This window comes from Colobus angolensis, unplaced genomic scaffold (assembly GCF_000951035.1).
Source record: "Colobus angolensis palliatus isolate OR3802 unplaced genomic scaffold, Cang.pa_1.0 Scaffold504, whole genome shotgun sequence".
NCBI classification, from domain to species: Eukaryota; Metazoa; Chordata; class Mammalia; order Primates; family Cercopithecidae; genus Colobus; species Colobus angolensis.
Genome location: NW_012118533.1, coordinates 263,279 through 285,092, shown reverse-complemented (window position 1 = coordinate 285,092; position 21,814 = coordinate 263,279). Strand labels below are relative to the sequence as shown.

The 21,814-nt window shown below is 32.0% G+C and overlaps 1 protein-coding gene across 1 annotated transcript in view; it reads right to left on the bottom strand.

Annotated features, from left to right (window-relative positions):
- PPIP5K2 (diphosphoinositol pentakisphosphate kinase 2) overlaps positions 1-21,814 on the bottom strand; it is a 77,674-nt gene that overhangs the window by 19,030 nt on the left and 36,830 nt on the right. The window contains exons 18-27 of the mRNA XM_011960110.1: positions 17,604-17,745; positions 16,624-16,847; positions 11,807-11,934; positions 11,116-11,230; positions 8,203-8,247; positions 7,347-7,454; positions 7,141-7,257; positions 4,695-4,862; positions 1,482-1,655; positions 140-212 (exon numbers count right to left, since the gene is read on the bottom strand). Coding sequence (XP_011815500.1) covers positions 140-212; positions 1,482-1,655; positions 4,695-4,862; positions 7,141-7,257; positions 7,347-7,454; positions 8,203-8,247; positions 11,116-11,230; positions 11,807-11,934; positions 16,624-16,847; positions 17,604-17,745 — 1,294 coding nt within the window. The remainder of the gene's footprint in view (positions 1-139; positions 213-1,481; positions 1,656-4,694; positions 4,863-7,140; positions 7,258-7,346; positions 7,455-8,202; positions 8,248-11,115; positions 11,231-11,806; positions 11,935-16,623; positions 16,848-17,603; positions 17,746-21,814) is intronic.

Genomic DNA, 21,814 nt, shown 5'->3' with positions numbered 1-21,814 from the left:
TCAACATTTCTGAATTAGTACACATTAAATAAAAACTACAGCATAGCATTTGGTCATGCTTTCACCAAAGAGTTTTACATGTGTGCACAATAGTGAGTTTAAGAAGGGTATGGAACACAATTTCCTTTACACCACATACCTACAGTAGGATTCTGCTTCTGTTCCACAAGAGTTCTCGGTGTTCGCAGGTAATTAGCATTTTCAGATACAACCTGCATAAGGAATCCAAAGTAAATGAAGTAAAACAGTAAAATAAATTAAGAAGTCCATACTTCATATGCAGCCTGTTCCAGACAGACAAAGGTTAATAAGCTGTATGATAAATATTAGTAGAAATACATAAAACATGAAAGATCATGCAAGATCCCCTTTTGAAGGGAGTCCATTTCATGAGGTCCTTGCAATGAAGTGGTGCGAAGCAGGCATTCAGAATGAAACATCATGTATGAAACAAGACAGATGAAAAGAAGCAATTAAGAGATTGACATAATTTCACTGTTAAAAGAAGCCAAATGCCCACTCTTAAACAGCTCCTGTATTTGAAGGGGGAAAAAACAACTACAAACAAAAGAAAGGGCAGACAGAGACTCTTGAGATCACCATACAATTATTGATCCATGCATGGGCTTTATCAGAGTAACCTTTAAATATTCACAGCCTTAATGGATACCATAATCCCTTTTCCTATAATCAAATGCATTATATTTCCAAAAGGAAATTGCTGAAATTATCAGAAACCTCATGTGTGACAGTAGACCTTCCAATATAATAGAAATCATGTATATTTTAAGTTTCCAAATGTCATCACAGAAAGTCCTTCTGAAGTCATTTTATTTTGACCCATATTGTTGATGGGCACATATGCAATTGTTCCCTCTTAAAGAGAACATTAAAATATTACACAGTCCAAAGAAAAACAGACTGTATGTATTCCTTAAATTAGATACTTCCAAATAATGGAACAATGAGGAAGAAAATTGTCAATATTTGATATATTCTGCTAATTAAAACTGGGCCACATAAATTCTGGTATTTTCAAAAATGTTTACATTCTCAGCAAATTCCAAATTGAATCTAATTTTTTCAAATATGGAAGAAAATCTTAATATATTTTGTTACAATCAAATTACATAATTTGTTTCTGAAAGTTTTAAAAGACAAGTCAAAAAGAAAGCTTTCTTTCATTTTTAAATAATTTTGTTAACAAGGTAAAATTCCAGGAGAATAACATTTATTGATTGTTTTTAAAATCCTGGATATTTGGAACCTTCTCAGTAAAAATACTAAACACATGCCATGGAAGTGATTTCTTTCCCTCGAATATTGGCAGATATCATAAGTATTTTTAAATGAACTCAAAATTAAAAAAACAAAGGATTTACTCTGATGTGCAATACAAGGGATTAGATGTCCTCAAAGACAGCTATTTGTTGCTCTGAATGCAGGGAGGAAAAATGTTTAATGAAGTAAAGTTTAAAAACCTGTTGCCATGAGCCAAAAATACTGGATGTGAAAGCCAATGATTTGGGGGAGACAGGGGAAGAAGTGATTTGTTCCCCTGATCTGCGTCTTCGACGCCCAGTACCCACACCACTGGTATAATGCAGCCAGGTACCAGTACCCTCTGGGCTAGACACACTCAGGGGGCTCTCTTCCTGGAAGTGAGAAAGGGGGCAAAAAAAAAAAAAAAAAAAAAAGCAGAGCGTGCAAAGTTAGATACAACAGAGCCAAATGATCAGAAAGAAAAAAAAATACAGTTTGTTTGTATTTGCTTATTAATTTTTTAAAAAAACTATTAAACAGCAATTTGGGAGCCAAATATTTCACTATTTGAGAATTTGATAGGAATGACTAATAAATCTAATTGCATGTGATAATAATTATGGAAATATTTTATTACGTTAAAAGACATAAAATACTTATACTGCTTCATAATTGTCCCTTCCCTGTTAAAACTGGAAATATTTTAGTAAGTTTCTTTTTTAGCAACTTTTAAAATATAAAGGTTTTCTGCTTAATTTTATATATTCAAATATTTTGTCCTATTTTGGGTGAATTTTTCAACCCAAGGCACTAAAGAATTGTGCAAAGGGTCAAAGGGATTTCAAGATACATAACTTAGAAAACTAAATCTGTCTGCCTGACATATTTAAAAAGTTCAGAGATCATAAGATGGACTCAAATTGCACCTGTTTATACTTTCACGCTATCTATTTGCCCCCTCCAGAGATTATTTACAGATTTAGTAGGGAAAACATGCAGCAAACATTCTCATTATACATGTTTGCATGTTCAGGTTTCAGAGAGCGAGGAGAGAGTAAAATCTACTTGCACAAAATGAAGAGAACAGTCTTTTTCTCTGTGTGTCTTTTGGAAGTACAAACTTCTGATATCCATGGAGATGATGGACGCTGGAAAAAGTCTTCAAGATTTTACTTGAGTAATTTACCTTATGGAAGTAAAAGTTTAGCATGGCATAGAAATAATCTCTTGAAATCAACTAAGTATTTATGAGAAAAAGGTTTATAAATGTGTTTTGCGTTTTCAAGATTAACGAGGACAGTGCTTTTGTTAGAGGTTTTATAAATATAGATAAGTTGCAAAATGAAGATTTACAATACATTTTGCTGTATTCAGTATTATATAGGCTTTTTGGAGGGCAGAAGAGAGGCTTTAATGGTGAAATTCTGAATAATTTGATTAACTATAGATTGCTTATTCAATAACACATCAAAATCACTGCACTCACACAAATAGTAGTGTAGGTTATATTAATTAACATAGCTTACGTCCCAAATTTTCTGAAACTAAGGATACCTGAACATAATCCCAGATTTTTCATTTTTTCCATTAAGTTATAATAGAACAAATAATTCCAAGTTTTATAATTGTTAAACACCCTCTTTTATAACCGTCTTCTTTTGTAATTAAAATATCACATTCAAGGGAACCTTAATGACTATATAATTTCCATTATAAAGTTATAAGGATCTACTTTATGGACAGATTTTTGCCTATACAAAATTGTCAAACTGAAGCACATATACATTTGAACTTTGAGAATCATAAAACACATATATTTGCATAATTTGGGGCTGTAGAAATGAGCACAATTCTTTTTGTTGTTTTTATTCTCACCTATCAAATGCTAAAAAATGTTATACCTAATTCTTCAGACTTGGCATATTTAAATAATTTTTTTTCTAAAAGTTGATGGTTATATCTTAATTTCTTCCTTTACACACACATATATATATGTATGTATATATATCTGTATATATGTATGTTTGTTTGTTTATTTATTTTTTGAGACAGAATCTCGCTCTGGCTGCAGTGCAGTCAGGGGTGATCTCGGCTCACTGCAACCTCCACCTCACAGGTTCAAGTGGTTCTTCTGTCTCAGCCTCCTGAGTAGCTGGGATTACAGGCCCACACCACCACGCCCAGCTAATTTTTATATTTTTAGTAGAGACAGGGTTTCACCATGTTGCTCAGGCTGCTCTCGAACTCCTGACCTCAGGTGATCCACCCACCTGGGCCTCCCGAAGTGCTGGGTTTACAGGTACGAGTCACTATGCCAGGCCCCTCTTCCTTTACACTTTTACTAGAGCATTTAGAAAACAGTTATAAGCACTGACTTCAATCAGTGTTGAGAGAATCATCCTACAGAAAATAGAGATAACCTCAAATAAAACTTATTTAAAGTATTACAGATGTATACAGGTGCTAAAGCTTTATTTAACAAGCTTCATTCTAACTGTTCAACTTTCCTCTTAAATGTTACTTTATTAATTATTTAAATGTTTTCCTATTAGAGAACATAAGAATTATTTTAGCCTATTTATAGATCTTAATATAAAGGTAAAATTTTCAATTATATTATCAAATATTCAAATTCCTACATAGACTTTGCAATTAGGCAAACAATTTGGAATTTCATTTCTTTATCTATAGTATCACTTGAATCAGTTATTGCTAAAGCATCTCCAGCAAACGCTGTCTACTTTTTTTTTTTTTTTTTTTTGAGACGGAGTCTTGGAGTCTTGCTCTGTTGCTCAGGCTGGAGTGCAGTGGCGTGATCTTGGCTCATGCAAGCTCCGCCTCCTGGGTGCACATCATTCTCCTGCCTCAGCCTCCGCAGTAGCTGGTACTACAGGTGCCGCCACCACATCAGGCTAAGTTTTTGTATATTTAGTGGAGACGGCGTTTCACCATGTTAGCCAGGATGGTCTCAATCTCCTGACCTCGTGATCCACCTGCCTCGGCCTCACAAAGTGCTGGGATTACAGGCGTGAGCCACTGTGCCCGGCCTGCTCTCTACTTTTAACTAAAATTATTCTTGATCCATTAAATCAGGCTTTTAAAAAAATTTCTTTATTGAAGATTAACCTAATGTAAATATTTCTAATATAACAAGACCAAAAAAAAAAATTCATTTTTCAAGTTCCTAGAAACAGCTTATTTTATATTTGCATTCTTTTTTATGAAAACTATGTAAAGCTCAACATTCTAAAATTAATCTATTGTTGAACTGCCTCTATATTTTTTGTAATTTATTTTAAAAATAGATTAAATAACGTTTAAAAATTTGCTGGTTTCCCAAGCTCCACAATTAAAGCTGTATTTTCTTTTCTGTTTTATTAAAATATAGTTAGTTTATTTTATGAAAAATGTGTTCTGATACATATACTTACATCATTTGTAGCCATCTTCCTAGATCTTGGAAGTGGAGACTTCCTGTGTATATGAATTGGCTCTGATACCATTGGTTTAAACAATATCACAGCTCGATCAACCTCATCTCTTTTAGAAGTATGTGGTTCATCATCATTATCAGTTTTAAAAGGTCTCCTGCCTTCATTCTGTGAGCAAAGAATATAAAACACTTCTACTATTCAGATTTAAGAAATATCTTCTGATGAACAGATTCAACCACCACTGGTAGAGGTACTTGAAATACATATACAAGTTTGTTTACTCAGATGTATGAACATTAACTGAACTCTTCTAACAGCTGAGTATTATGCTGTGTACTATGAGGGAAAAGGCAGAGTCTCTGAGTTCAAAAATACATACACTCTATGGAGAAATTAAACAGTAAAATGGCAATTAAAAAACCCACATAAGACAAAGTGTTTAATTACATTTCATCAAGTGCAAGAATAAACAAATAATAATAATAAATGACAGAAAGAAATAATAGAGATGAGCTTTGTTATATAGGAGTCTCATCAACCTAAGCACGAACTAAACAGCATTTGTATTTATAAATTTTAGACTATTTAAATCTATTCCAAATATTTCTAATAAATGTGATAACTGCATTAAAGGTAACTATCATTCAATGACTCATTAAGCATTTACTAAGTGTATACCGTGTGCCATAAATTGTACTAAAATATCCAACTATAAGACAATGCAGGCCGGGAGCGGTGGCTCACGCCTGTAATCCCAGCACTTTGGGAGGCTGAGGTGGGCGGATCACGAGGTCAGGAGATTGAGACCATCCTGGCTAACACAGTGAAACCCCATCTCCACTAAAAATACAAAAAATTAGCCGGGCGTGCTGACGGGCGCCTGTAGTCCCAGCAACTTGGAAGGCTGAGGCAGGAGAATGGCGTGAACCCAGGAGGCGGAGCTTGCAGTGACAGGAGATCACGCCACTGCACTCCAGCCTGGGAGACAGCCAGACTCTGTCTCAGACAAAAAAAAAAAAAACACACAATGCATACATTGGGCCACAGTAATACAGTAAAACACATATTTCAAAGCAGTAAGAATGGACAAACTAAAACTAAATGCAACTACATTGATGAATCTCCTAAACATAATATTGGCCAAAAGAAAATAAGCTGAGTACATAAAAACCCTCATCAAATTAAGGGTTACAGAGAATAAAAAGGTACTTTTTTAATCAAATAAGGGATATCTAAAACTTGAAGGGATCACTACAGTTAATAATAAAACACTGAAAGAAAAGAATGTCCACTATCACTAAATCTATTCATCATTCATAGATGATGTTATGATCATAAAAAATCCAAGTGACTCTAAGAGTAAATTATTAGAATGAATAACAGTATATATTAAGTTATACATTTGCTACTTATAAAATTTTTATACAAAACTGAGTTAAAATTTAATATGACAATAAACAAAACAAGAAAATAAAAAATGAAAAAATGATGATTACAATAAATCATAAAAGAAATTCAAATTTATCATAAATAAATTTATGATAGCATAAAAAACTATAAAGGAACTAGGAATTAATCTGACAAAGATGGTATAAGACAATTATTTGGTGCAAAAGTAATTGTGGTTTTTGCTATTATTTTTAATGAAAAAAATCATGATTTTATCAAAAAATATATAGTTAAATAAATTCAGAAATATACCAAGTCCTTAGACTAGAAGACCCAATACTGAAAAAGTATCATTTTTTTTTCCAAATTGAGCTGCAGAGTAATGGTAATCTCAACCAAAATCTCAAAGAGTCTTTTCAGAATATTATAAAATGATTATAAAATTTATATGAAAATGCATGAAACATGAAATATTCAATATAATCTTTAAGAACAACAAAGCTGGAGGAATTCTGTACTCAATATCAATATTTATTATAAAGCTATAATAATTAAGACTGTGGTACTGGTAGAGAGAGAAACAAACAGAGCAATCAAGTAAGACTAAAAGTTCAGAAACCAACCAATCAAAATACACGTACAATACATGTCTGCAGTATCAGATGTAGTACTATAGGCAGCAGAAAAAGGATGAATTCTTGAATCTATGATACTGGGGCTTAGTTATTCATACAGCAAAGACAACAAAACTGGACTGCACATCACATGTACCATATCCAAAAAAGTCCATTTCAGTGAATTAAAGGTTTAAGGTTATCCATTCTAAATACGGCCTTAAAATTCAAACAATCTAAACAAAAGATACAATTCCTAAGCATTCCAATATGCATAAAAGTGTTGTCTATACAAATCACACTTTAAAAAATTTAAGCCATTTTCCTACTTAGTAGTCGAAATAAGAATTATTTATAGTACATTATAAAAATCTCTTATAGAAACCTCATGAAAATCTAGAACCACAGTAACTAAGCACTGAGAGTTCCACCTTCATTACCTCTCTGGAAGCTGGTCTATATCCGTAGCCAGAAGGTAAATTTTTGTCTTCTTCACAACCTTTGGCTCCTGGACTAAAGTGTAATTCAACATGAAAGCGTTCCTCTGAGGAAAGATCCTAAGAAATATGACAGAACATTTTCAAAATGAGAAACTTTAAGCTCTTTATTTATGTCTGGTAAAACACAAATCAAGAGCTCTGTTTACCTTATTAGGATCCTCATAAAGCATGATAACAATCTGAGTCATGTAGTTGAGCTCATTGACAACATTTAAATAATCCATAGCTCTTTTCCACTGTTCATCCTTTGATTCCTGAACAAAAGATATATGTGGTAAGCATTTTCTCAAACTGTTACTTGAAAGTCACTTTATTGTCACTATGGTAGCTTGTTTAATCCTAGTAATACCACATAAAGTGAATACTTACTATGTGCACAATTTTAAAAAATAATTCCACTACATTTAAAAGTCTTACTAAGTTATTTAAGCTTGTTTTGGTAAAATATTTTTAAACTCTCTACAAGTTTGAGTATCCCTAACTTGAAAATTCAAAATCCAAAACGCTCCAAAATTCAAAACTTTTTGAGCACTAACATGACACTTGAAGGAAATACTCATTGGAGAATTTTGGGTTTTCAGATTAGGCATGATAAACCAGTGCAAATATTCCAAAATCCAAAAACAATTCCAAATTCCAAAAAACTTCTGGTCTCAAGCATTTCAGATAAGAGATATTCAACCTATATTAGAAGTTGTAGTAGTAATCTTTTTTTAACCGCTTATACAAAATGAAAAATAAAAAATTTCTTGAAATATGACAAACACTACTGAATTCTGAGGGTAAGAGACAGTTTTTAACTTTGTTCAGTTCCAAAGTACCTAGTATAGTATCATGTTTCATAACCACAGAATACTATCCTATAACAGGAATGCTATTTTTTCCCACCATCATATATAGTTCATATATGCGATATAGGCCTATTAATAAATATCCCTATTACACTGAAGTGATATTCAAAAATCAGCAGAAGGAGGCATATGCAAATTCTATTGATCTTACCATCTCCTTCACCATTCCTCCATCTTCATTCTGAGAATCATTGGTCTTTAAATATGTAATCATAGAGCATCAGAACTGAAAAGGATCTTAGAGAACATGTACTACAAGCATTCAAAGTAGAAAATTATATCTGAAAAGGCAAAACTACTCAAAGTAAAGTCTATAGTCAACAGTTAACAGGATCTACTTAAATTATATGTACGTCACAGATAAATTTCCTTTGCTGTATACTATGTAATTACATTACAAATATATAAAAGCACATTTCCTTTTTGTATACCCTAAGAGTATACAATATTATGAACTTTAGTACAGAATGCATCTTGTTTTAAAAGCAAATTATAAGACCACATATTGACTGTATGTTTTTTAAAATTCAGTATGTATTTTATTTCTATTTTAGACATTACACATTCCGTGTGTATGTGTGTGTACACGTGCAAGTTTAGGAGGTAATATGTGAAAAGATGTATTTTTTTCAAAATTGATAAGGGAAAACATAAATTAGCATTACTGAGCTTCACTAAATGTAAAGTTAGCACAAATGATGACTTTAAATACTGAAAATTTTCATTAGGTGAAGAGCTAATTGATCTTGTGATTTTGTGATACTCCAGTATTAAGAACACCATCTAATGTCCAACTCAGTGTTGCAGTTATAGACTTTGCTAGGTCTTCTCTAATAGATAAAATTAAGTAATATTTAGTAGTAACTTTCAGAACATAATTAATATGTAAGAAGACACAAAAATATTTTTTTAAATTAAGGCCCCATTATATATATTCCTGAAATCTTGTTTATAATCTTAGTTCCTTAACAAACCTTACAAATAATTCTACAGAAAGATTTTACCCAGTCCATTCTGAATAATTAAAAATTACAACTGGTAATACACTGAGTAAGATTTTAATTATATTACTTACAGATTCTTATAAGGATAATAAGAGTTGGGATAATGAAAACAAAACATTTTGGTATAGACTTCAATTTTCACCTTAGTAAATACATGTAATTATTTTTCCCCCTGGAAGCACTGATTTTTAAAATAATGAAGTTGTTCAGTTTTTGTTTTAGAAATGTAGCCTGAATTCAATATATGCCCAACAAACTCTAGATCCACAGCCACAACCCTAGTCTAAATAACATCTTTTTGGACCACTGTACTAATTTCCTAACTGGTTTCCTCACACCCACTTTCACCTATGTACTGTCCACACAACAACCAAAGTCACCCACTTCCCTGCTTAAAACCTTTCAATGGCTTCCCAATCCACTTAGAATTCAAGGCACTGGCTCTTCAACCACATCTGCTGTCATTTTATCCAATACTTACTACTATTCTCCAACCACAGGCTTTCTATCAGTTCCTATATTATTCATGTTCTTTATACCCTCTATATATGGTCAAAAAGGACCATGTAAGAGATGTATCTCTCCTCCTCACAAACAATTCCATCAACACTACTGTTTATACAAGCTTTTGCCTTGCTAATTAAGGGTCTTTTTTTTCCCACTAATCCACATACTTATGCAAGGATGTCACTTTGCTATTCTTTAGTGGGACAAAGAAGAAACAAAAAATCAGAAGAAATAACGTATGGGTTTGGAATTTTAATTGGAATAGAACTTTGAAACAGCCTTAGGATAACTATGATAATAATAATTACTCTCAAGGACCAGTAATAAGATTGATTGGGAAACAGATATATACCAAATTATCACTACATATTTCACTGCCCTTCTTTTAAAAGTACATAAGAAAACAAAATTGAATTTTCTTTTATAGATCACTTCCTATACAGATGTGCATATATTCATACGCACAGAAAGATAAAGAAATATTCTTATCTTTTGGCTAGTTTAGAGATGACCGATTTACATGAGATTCTGGACTTCAAGTAGTATTACCCTATTGCAGCATGGCACTGAGTAGAGTGGGTGGCACTGAGAGAGAAGTTAAGTGAGTTTTGTATGCAGGAAGAATATGAATTACTGTGGCAAATGGGTATCACCGTAGCAGATTTTGTGTTTGCCAAAGATGGCTGACATACACATTCAATTCTACATAATCTTCTTACAATATGACAGGGACACTCAGCCCATCTAGTGCTGTGGGTTGTTTCCTCTCCTTCTGAACCTGGATGAACCTCTGTGTTTGCCTCAACCAAGAGAGCTCAGCAGAAGTGATGCTATATGGTTTTAGAAGTTAGGTCATAAAAATGCCATGCACTTGCACCTTGCTCTGATAGGAAGCTCACTCCTGGAACTCAGGTGCAATATTTTGATGAAGCAGGCCACATGACAAGGCCAGATGTAGGTGTTCTGGTTGGTAACCGCAGCTGAGGTCCCAGCAGACAGCCAACATGAAGCACCAAACATGAGAGAAAACCCTTGAGATTGAGACCCAGCCACTGTCTGACCACAACCTCATGAGACTCTAAGTGAAACTTCATAACTGATCCTAGTCAACACTCTAAACTGTATGAGATAAAAATGAAATGATTGCGGTTGTTTTAAGCCACTAAGTCTTGGTATGTCATTACATAATAGTAGGTAATAGTAGATAGTACATAATAGTAGGTAAGTGGCACATCGTCTAACCAAACACCAAGTCCCATCAATTCTGACCCCTAAATGACTCAAATTCATCAGGCTTCTCTTTACTGCCATCAGTCTATAAAATCACCTAAAATACTTTATATTATTGTTTGCTTGAATGTATCTTCTCTGAAAATAACATCTTTATCCCTAAAATCTAGCAAAACGCTTGGTATATAGTAGTCCCCTGAAAGACGACATTAAGTAGTAACACTTAAGGATGAATTACTAAAATTTCACAGTAAAAATAGCAGTTAGTGATTTAATTAAAAATTAAATATATTTGTTAGACTGATGTAACTTATTCTACTTACATTGCATAAGGCACCATAGCGAAGAATAGACAGCAAAGAATGTACATGACTTTCACTAGTAAAATATAATCTAGTACGAACATGACGTTCAGGAGAAAGAACACCTCTAGAATACCTAAAATTAAAAGCAGACAGTATTCAAACATAACCATATAATCAAAAACTCACTAAATATTGAAATTATTTTCCAAAATTAAATTTAATTTCACTAGAAGTAAAAGACCATAAAAATCTATTATTCTTCCAACCGTAATAGAGGATTTATGTTAGTATATATTCTTCTAACATGACACAAACTATAACTAACTAGGATCTCTGAGAATAGTCAAAGAATAGACTTAGTATTAGTCAAGTACACTGTAAATAGGTTATTTTATCTCTTTTAGTAGCAATGACAGAGGTTATAGACCTAAAGATGATCACAGACATTAATGCTGCTAAATGGGGTATACATTGATGATCCCATCTGAATGATGACCTATATTCCCTTTTCCCCGCTCACCTTAGTTTTCTCTAAATTGGAGCCCAAACTAACTTTGGTTGGAACTTAATAGAAGTATCTAGGTAACAGTATTTTCACAGTATGCCAATGACACACTTCTGACTTCATAGGATCATCAAAGTGTAATTTAAATTTGAAGTATGCAAAAACAGATGCCTAGAGATTTAAATAACCAGTACAGTTTCTTACACAGGATGAAGTTTATTTACAGTGTCATCATCTTGTGTCCTCTGAAGGTCTGAGCGAATTTTTCTAACCAGAGGAGTACAGTAGCCTTTGGCAATCTCCAGTTTTTCAGCTTTAGTTATACCATATTCCTGAGCAAAAAATACTTGACATTAGAAAAAGGATATAATGACAAAGTACTCTAAAAAAATACACTCCTAAATTAGTCTAGTGAGAGACAAATATTTTATCAAGCCTTTTTTGAACGTTGGATAACTCCAAGTTTGCATTTTTTGCAACTGCAAATGTATGATTTTCAAACTATTAAGTATAATTGGAAGGATTTTGTGGTGGAACTGAACAAAAGCCAGTAATTTCTGAAGGAGGAGAATGAATGGGTGAATGTAATTTTTATGACTAGTATTCACTAAATCTGAGGTTTTAAATGTAAAAACAACCCTAAAAGAAAGGTGGATTAAGGCCACAAACACTAAAGCACAATATGTAATAAATATATGAAAAAAACTAAACCTTGAGATTTCTGACTTTCCAAATGTCAAAGATTTAAAAGACTAACACGTTCTTCAAAAGCCTTTGGCCAATATTTTTAAAGTTTTAACTGGTAGTGAGCAAAGATTCCATGAAATTATCAAATTTAATGACATAATCATTATGGGTTAATTGGATTTGTAAGGAATTAGCACAATGTGAAGTGTCCAGAAAACATGGTAATTTTAAGAGTAATTGCAATGAAAATTATAGTTCAAAGCAGTAGAAGAGGAGAAAGGAAGGAGGCAGAAAAGTGGGGGTAGAATGGAAAAGAGGGAGAAAAGGGAAGAGGGAAGAAACACACATACCTTCTCTCTCCAAGTTCATTCTAGGATATCTCAACTTAAAGGCTATTTCCTGCTACCAGATACCTCCAGAAAGATTCACGTGGAATAACATCAGTATAGACAATAGATCTCAAAACTGCCTAATAAAGAAAATGCTGACTGATTACAGATGAAAGACCTATGAAAACAGAACTTCCTGGGGGTCATTTACCTTAAACTAAAGCTAAAGTGGTTCAATAATCTTGCCGATGTAGGTGACTATATAGTGAATATACAACTGTGTATTTACGTGTAAATAAAAGAAAAATGTTGGAATTACAAAAAAAAAAAAAGTTGGTTAAATAAATTATTCTTACATTCACACCACTCAGCCATCGGGAATAATAATGCATATTAGCTTTATTGGCATGGAAAGAAGTTCTTTATGCTAAATGAAGGAAAAAATTAGGTTGTAAAATAGTATGCTTTTTCTGATTCAGTTTTCATAAAGAATGTATTTTCTACGTATATGCATTTATGGAAAAAATTATATGTAAATGAATTTAAGGAAAGAGGCCTTTAAAAATATTCCAAAACATTGATATGTTTTTCTTTTGTTGTTAACGTTGTAGTAATTTTTTTGCTCTATTTGTATTTTCTAGTTTTATTACAAAGATATATTACTTTTATAATCAAGAAATCTCTCTCTTCAAAACAGTGACATATTTTGCTCATCTGCATCTATCAACTAGGGCCAAATAATTTTTAGATATGCAAATTCTTATATGCAGTTACAATATCTGTGCCACAAATAGAACTGATTGAAATACCAGCTAAAGTGACTTGAAGGCTTTCTATAATGATTTCATTGAGAATGTCATTGAACTATCTTTGGGAAATGCTACTATAAAGAACTGTCTACATTTCATAATCTACAGATAACCAAAAAAAATTTTTAAACTTCAATTAATATGTGTCATCTCAATTAAGATAATTTTAATATAAAATTTGATCTCTAAATGTTTTTATTTACCACCATATCATCATAGTTATAAAGCATCATTTTTAAACCAGGGCCCCAATTTTCTGAGGATTAAGCCTGGTTAAAAAGTGAAAATTTGATTCTATTGTAGCATAAACACCTATCAAAACTAGCTTAACTGTTAAAATAACTAAAACAGACCATATGCATCATGTAAGCCTAGATATGATTGGAATTACAGAATTCACATAGCATAGATGTAAAAATTAAACAATCAATGTAAGAGTAGAAACTGATTTTTTAAGGCATAGTATCATTTTGAAATACACCAGAATATATGTATATACATTTCTCTTTCATAGTCATACCCTGTTAGTCTGCATTAAATTATTCCAAACAAGTTAAAACTTTGTATTATATGACTGAATCAAGTCTTGAAGCTTGAAATATTATTTGCTTGAGAACTATGTACACAAAATTTTATTTTTTTCCTACAAACCACATTTTCATTATAAATTACTGCAAATATGTTTATAATTGCTAGTTATTTTTGGTGATTACAAATACCTGCCTTCTGTCCACAGTTTTTGTATTTATGAGGCCTAAAGTAACAAAGCAAGATAATATTTATTGAACTGATTCAACGATCTGAAAATAAAAAAAACCCAAAGTTTCTGTTAACAATAAAGATTGTCATACGAAAAAGTTACGGAGATAAACCCAAAGTTGTCCTCTCCTCAATTTATAAAATAATGTCAGGACACCAGGGAAGCACATAAAAAGACCTTCTTGTTTTAAAAGTATGAATTTACCAAAAATAGAACGATTTATGTAAACTTGGGCACAATTTTATCTGAAGAGTCAAACGATTTCAAAAATAACTTTTCCAAGAAAAATAATTTTAGAGTTGTCTTCAAATAAATTCTCAGACCGTCATGAAAATCTAACCTAATTGCAGCAAAGAGAATTACCATAACAAACTGAGAACAGCTGAGCAAAGAATTACTTTGATAGATACAAATGATGACTCAACTCCTTCGTAACATACTAATCTTTGGTGCTTCTTCTGGTATTTAAAAAAATTTATTATAAATATTTAAGTTACACAGACATGGTGAGAAATGTCTTCAACTATATAAACAATACACCTGAAATACATACACCATTTAAGGAGGAGAAATGACCATCTACAATACCATTAACACTTGAGTTTTCTTTTGGGCTCAACTCTTAGAGACTAATTTTTCATTCCCAGTTGTAAAATATTTAGTATATATAATGAAAACAGTAGAGGGGTGAGATTAAATAAGTAATGCAATGGCACAGACATGGTTATGCTAAACATTAGACAAAGCATTGTGTATTTATTTAGCCTCTGAGTAGGTGATAAATTTAGATATACTGAAAGCCCACCTTGAAAAGTGCTTATAGCCACCATAAATATCTTAAAGTCTCGTATTCACAGCTAATTGTTAAAAAGCGTACTTACAAAACTGAAACATTTTATTATGCAAAATAAAACTTGTCTTTTACAGAATAAAACTTACCTTTTTCATTTGGTAAATGAAAGAAATTGTGAGGGAATGAGTCCTGTTTCCTAAGTAAATGTTTCCTAAAGTAAGACCTAAAGACATATTCGTAAAGTCTGAGATATTTTCATCCTCTTTTAAAAATAATTTTTAAAATCACAGGTTCATACAATATACCTAAAATTGTCTACACTATATATCTGATCAAACAAATATACAGTTCTCTTTCATGTTGAAGAAACAAGCTAATTGTTAACATGTACACAAATACCTATAGGTAAGTTGTACAACTGTCTGAATTCTGTTTTTCAAAACCTATAGGTTTTCCTGTACTGTTTATGTATATTAGGAAAGGGACAGTTATTTTAACCATTGTTATACATGGGTATTCATAAGTTAGGCTTTTTGAACTTTTTTCACAATCTTTATCTTTTTCATATATTTAACATTTTCCTGCTGTCAAACTTTATGTAGTCCACAGTTGGAATATCTGATCTACTCCAACCTCCTATTTACAATATGCAAATAATCTTCTACTGAGTTGAAAAGAGGTCCAAAAATGGCATCTGGAACTTTGTTCTTCTGACACATTCCTGATCTCAGTATGTTTTGTCACTTACCCTTTTATTATCAATCCAATTCTGTTTAATTGCATTTTAGTTATTTGAATTCTTATCACACCTTTATTTTTATTCTCCTATAAAGACCCACGTCCCCCAAAAGTACAACTATGTATATCTTGACCTCTAAACATTATTTTCAAAATACTTTTGCATAAAGTAAAAAGACTTGCAAAAAATTTCATATAAGGCCGCAACTATCTTTATGTCTTACTCCCCACATATTTCCATATATAGATGGCAGATGCAGAACAGGTGTTCAATAAATACTTAATTTATTTATTTATTCCATATGGAATTATTATTTTCCATTCTTTAGCTTGTTCGCATATTATTACTAAGAGTATCAATTCTTAAATCAAAAAAAAATTACTACATTCTTATGGCACTGAAAATACTCTGTATACTACTATGATGATAGAAACATGTCACAATAAATTTGCCCAAACCCGTACATACAACACCAAGAGTGAACCCTAATGGACTATGGACTCTGGGTGATGTGTCATTGTAGGTTCATCAGTTATAAAAAAAATGCACCATTCTTGTGGAGGATAATCATAATGTGGGGGAGGATGCGCTATGTATGGAGGCATGAGGCATATGGGAAATCTTTGTACCTTCTGTTTGATTTTGCTGTGAACATAAAACTGCTCTAATAAATACAGTCTACTAAAAAAAGTCACTGTAATCAAACTATTAGAAAATCAAATAATGTGATCACTATAACCATAAAAAGCTTAAAATATAACGTCATAATTACCTAATTTCCTGTTTAAAGTTACTGGTTTTCCAAGGACATGAAAACCAACTACATTTTTTTCCACCAACAGACATTTTAAAAGTATGTATTTATTTGATATTATAAGAAAATTGATTCTTAAGAATGACTTACCTGAGGGATAACAATATCTGCTAATGCCTTCGAAAGCCTATATAATTCCATTGTGTTTTCTAATTTCAAGGAACCATTATGCTGGACATCATATTTTATACAGTCATATATGTCAGGGATTTTACTAATATCGTATCTTCCATTCTTTGTTTTAAAGTCTTTCTCTAACTTGGACCATCTACGTAGCATAAGCTCCAATGTTTCACTATGGTAAAGCTGAATATCTAAAACAACATAACATTTTTAGTTTACACAACTTAAAAATCTGATTTAGAATATATATTAATATGTTAATAATTAGAAACTTTTTAAAGTGTCAAAAATACAACGGTATGAAGTTAGGAAGTTACTATAGGCATAGACTACTAGCAACTATGTATTTTTTAGACTTAAAGGGTTAGGAACTAGGCTTATAAAATACTTTTTCCATATATTATAGACTTTAATAACAAGAAGAAGAAAAAGGGCAACAATTTTAACAAAGCTCTTTTAAGCTCATATATTTTCAATTTTCAATACTGTTACTCTTATTAGATTCACATAACTAAGTGAATAGGTAGACTATCTTTAGCAGAGGAACCTTAGACATTAAAAATAGTCCAAATGATCCATTTTCTGACAGAAAAAAACCCAAGATGCCAAAGTTGTCTAAGTTACTAACCAACTAAGCTTTGGGGCCAGAGCCTAGATCACTTTCCTGTTGCTTGCTCCTTCTTATTACCCTGTCTACTCACGGCTTAACTATATGGCAATGCTGCATAATAAGATAATCAAATGATAATATTTTATCTTTCATGCTGTCATAGATAAAAACCACTATAACTTAGCTACTATTTTTTGCTTGATATGTATTAACTCACACTATACATAGCTCTGAAGAAAGGCTTATTTCTTAAAATAAGATTGGTGCATCGTATTTTAAAACGCTTAATTGAATAGTAACTTTTATTTGTTCTATGCTCTAAGAAAAACATATTTACCTGATGATTTGGGATCTTCCATTCGATGTCTGATTTGAGAAGTCAAACTCTGAATTAAGGAATAAACTTTATCACAGGTCTTCACAGGATTTTTAATTAAATGCATTGATTTGATAAGAGAAATGCTTCCAGATGGAGTAAGCTACAAATGAGTAAAGTATATATTTTATATCTGGTTATGCCTAATTGTCTAAGAGAACAATATACATATACAAAATTTTCCAGTAGCTGGAGAATAATTCCATAGCAGAAATTAAAATGATCACAAAATACAGTTGACCCTTGAACACCACAGGTTTGAACTGCAAAGGACCACATACATATATGCAGGGTTTTTCCCTAAAAGTTACACCAAAATGTACTGTTTCTCCTGCCTCCCCTTCCACCTCCTTCACCATGACTAACCCCTCCTCTTCCTCCTTCTTCTCAGCCTACTCAGTGTGAAAATAAAGATGAAGACCTCTAAGATGATCTACTTCCCCTTAAGGAATAGTAAATATATTTTATCTTCCTTATAATTTTCTTAATAACATTTTCTTTCCTCTAGCTCACTTTAGAATTTTCTTAACATTTTCTTTTCTCTAGTTCACTCTATTGTAGGACTAGAGTATGGAATACATATACAAAATATTGGGGAACTTCCAAAAATTATGAGAAAAAATTGAATTAAAAGATAAAAGTAAAAAACTTTATTTCTCAACACAAAGTCTGTCAGGGTCAAGACACTTCTGTAAGCAATGATACCAGCCATTTAGTCTATTCCTACAAAAACTGAGGATCCTGGGAATTTATCCATGTCAATACAGACTTTTTGACATTAACTGAAGAAAAATGAGTGCCCCTTAAATATTTTTTTAAGATTAGAAAACAAACAGAAGTCAGAAGGAGCCATATCAGGACCACAAGGTAGATTCCTAATGATCTCCCACTGAAATTCTTGCAAAACTGCCCTTTTCTGAGAGGAATAAGCAGGAGCATTGTCACAATGGAGGACTCTGTAGTGAAGATTTTGTGGGTGTTTTCTGCTAATGCTTTGGTTAACTCTCTCAAAATAATCTCATAATAAGCAGATGTTATTGCTTTTTAGCCCTCCAGAAAGTCAAGAAGCAAAATACCTTGAGAGTCCCAAAAAACTACTGCCATGACCTCTGCTCTTGACCAGTCTGCTTCTGCTTTGACTGGACCAATTCTACCTCTTGGTAGCCATTACTTTGATTGCGTTTTGTCTTCAGGGTCATCCTGGTAAAACCAGTTTCATCTTCTGTTACAATTCTTCAAAGAAATGCTTCGGGATCTTCATCCCACTTGTTTAAAATTTCCATTGAAAGCTCTGCTACTGTCTATAGCTGATCTGAGCACAATGGTTCTGGTACCCTAAATTAAGTAGAAAGTTTGCGCAACTTTAATTTTTCAGTCAGAATTGTGTAAGTTGAATCAACTGAGATGTCTATGGTACTGGCTATTGTTTCTGCTGTTAATTATTGGTCTTCTTCAATTAGGGCATGAACAAGATTAATTTTTTCCTTGCAAAATTGATGTGGATGGTCTGCCGTTGAGGGCTTCATCTTCAACATCATCTCGTCCCATCTTAAAACGAGTTATCCATTTGTATACTGCTGATTTCTTTGGGAAACTGTTCCTATAAACTTTTTGTAAAGTATCAATGATTTCACCATTTTTTTCGCTTAAGCTTTGCCATAAATTTGCTTTTTGCTCTTGTTTCAATTTTAGCAGAATTCATGTTGCCCTCACAGGGGCTCTCTTCAAACTGATGTCTTACTTTTGTTAGTGCCTCAAACTAAATCCTGTTCAGACATGTTATAACAAGTTAATATGAGTTTATTTTACTATAAAAAAAAAGTTGAAATTTGTGTATAGTTTCTGCATAATGAGCATTTTCCATTAACTTCTGAAGACCCTTCATATGTGTTCATTGTTCACATTATTGCTAAGGCTTCTAGTCAGAGGTAGGCTTAACTTGGTAGTTAAGTTTTTGCAGAGTCAAAAGTTAAACACTAATTTTTTTTACTGTGAGGGGGACTGGCACTTCTAACCCCAATATTGTCTAAGGGTGAACTGTATAGTAGTAAGATCAGGGAGGAAGTAAAATACTCAATTCATGTTAAAAAATATTAAACCTTAGCTGTCATTATCATTAAAGAAAATTTAGCAGAAATACTCTAACTTAATGGAATTTGATGACAATATGCTGACTCTCTTAACATGTGTGAATATGGTTCTGACCACTTGACATATATTTACATGTAATAACTCTAGGCATCTATTATTTTCTTTTCCCAGATGAGTTACTTACCTGAGGTTAAGCTACTTGCTTAAGATCAAATCACTAGGATGTGAAGGAGTAGGACTCAAATGCAGGTAGTCTGGCTACAGACTGGTGCTCTTAACCACTATCCTATTATGCCTTTGTAATGATTTCTTTTTTTGAATTTAATAAAAGCCATCAATCAAAATATAGTTTCACATTCCAGTTTTGACATTTAGCTTGGCAAGTTATTTAATCACATTAAGTAAGTTTCTACAAATACAAAAAAAATAAAGTGCAATTCTACTTCTGGTTATAATAAACTAGGTAGCTTGGACCAATATATCCACTGAAGGCAAGTAAAAATTCTGGGCAAAGAATTTCTATACTTATGTTTTAAGGAATCTGTGAAATAACAAGGTGGTAAAGAATTATGGGAGCAAACTCAAAGGTCAGTGATCCAGAAAGTGAGTCTAGAATTTAAGGCTGTTTCGCCACTGGAAATATTTATATTTATGAATATAATAAATGACTCCAGTCAAAAGAGTGCATAAAGGAAAATTTATGGCCTAGGGAGCATATTTTGTAAAAGACAGAACATTAATAACTTAGTAAGTATTCACCTGGTGTTATTAATTTTGAGAATCAGAAAAATAGCAAAATAAAACTAGAGAGGTAGAAGAAATAAAATATTAAGCAATGAGAATTAATCAAATAAGCATATAATTCAGAGACCTAACAAATCTAAACAATGGTTCTTTGAAAGGACTAATAAACTAATCAACCATGGTGAAACTGATCAAGAAAAACAGGAAAAAAGTATAATGTTATGAAAAAAAAAGGGACATCTCTATAGATCCTACACAAATTACAAAGAAATTAAAGAGGAAATTATGAACAAACTTCTAAAAAATGCAATGTAATACTGACATAAACATAACTGAGAAGTACTAAACTATTCTGAAATCCATAATTAGAAACTTTCCCACAAAGAAAACACCCACAGGATTTACCGTACTATTTACCAGTAAAGTTTACCAAAAATGTAATGAAATATTTGTACATACACTATTCCCCTCAAACAGGAAGTATTTCCTAACTAATTTTACAATACTAGCATAATCCTGACATCGAAATAAAAGACACAACAAAAATAAAAAAGTAAAGGCCAATCTGACTCATGAACATAGATTCAAAATTCCTAACCAAAAATATCAGCAAACTAAAATCAGTGATATGAAAGAAAAAGATCATACATGGAAAAGTTGAGGATATTCTAGAACTAAAGTTAGTTTCACATTCGAAAAACTATATGATGTAATAGATTAAAGAAAATATGATAAAATTCAGTAAGTTTTTATAACCTATTAGCCAAATAGAAACAATGAAATTTCCTTATTTTGAAGAAGGGCAGCTATATAAAATATCTACAGAAAACTTTATATTTAATGTACCAGTGTTACTAGAAGTGCTACTTTTATTTAATATTGTTTTGAGGGTCCTAGCTATGGAAAGCAAGAAAAAGAATTTTTAAAAAACAAAGATTGGAAAAGCAAAAAACATATGGATGTGGTGCTGTTAAAGAATCAAACAAATCTAGATAAATTATTAGAACTAATGAGTTCAACAAGGTTGATGCCTATAATCTCAATATTTTAAAACTAATTATATTTCTATACACCAACAACAGAGAATAAAACTTTTAAAGAGGGGTCATTTATAATTGCATAATATCAATCACCTCAGCCTAAATCTAACCAAGATGCACAAGAACTCTGAAGTAAATTATAAAACATTATTGAAAGATATTAAATATCTAAACAAATGAGCTACACATTCACAGATTGAAAGACTAGAGACAAAAATGTAAATTTGCACAAACTACAGATATAATGTAACCTAAATAAAAAATCCCAACAGTATTTTTGACCAGCTTGTTTTAAAA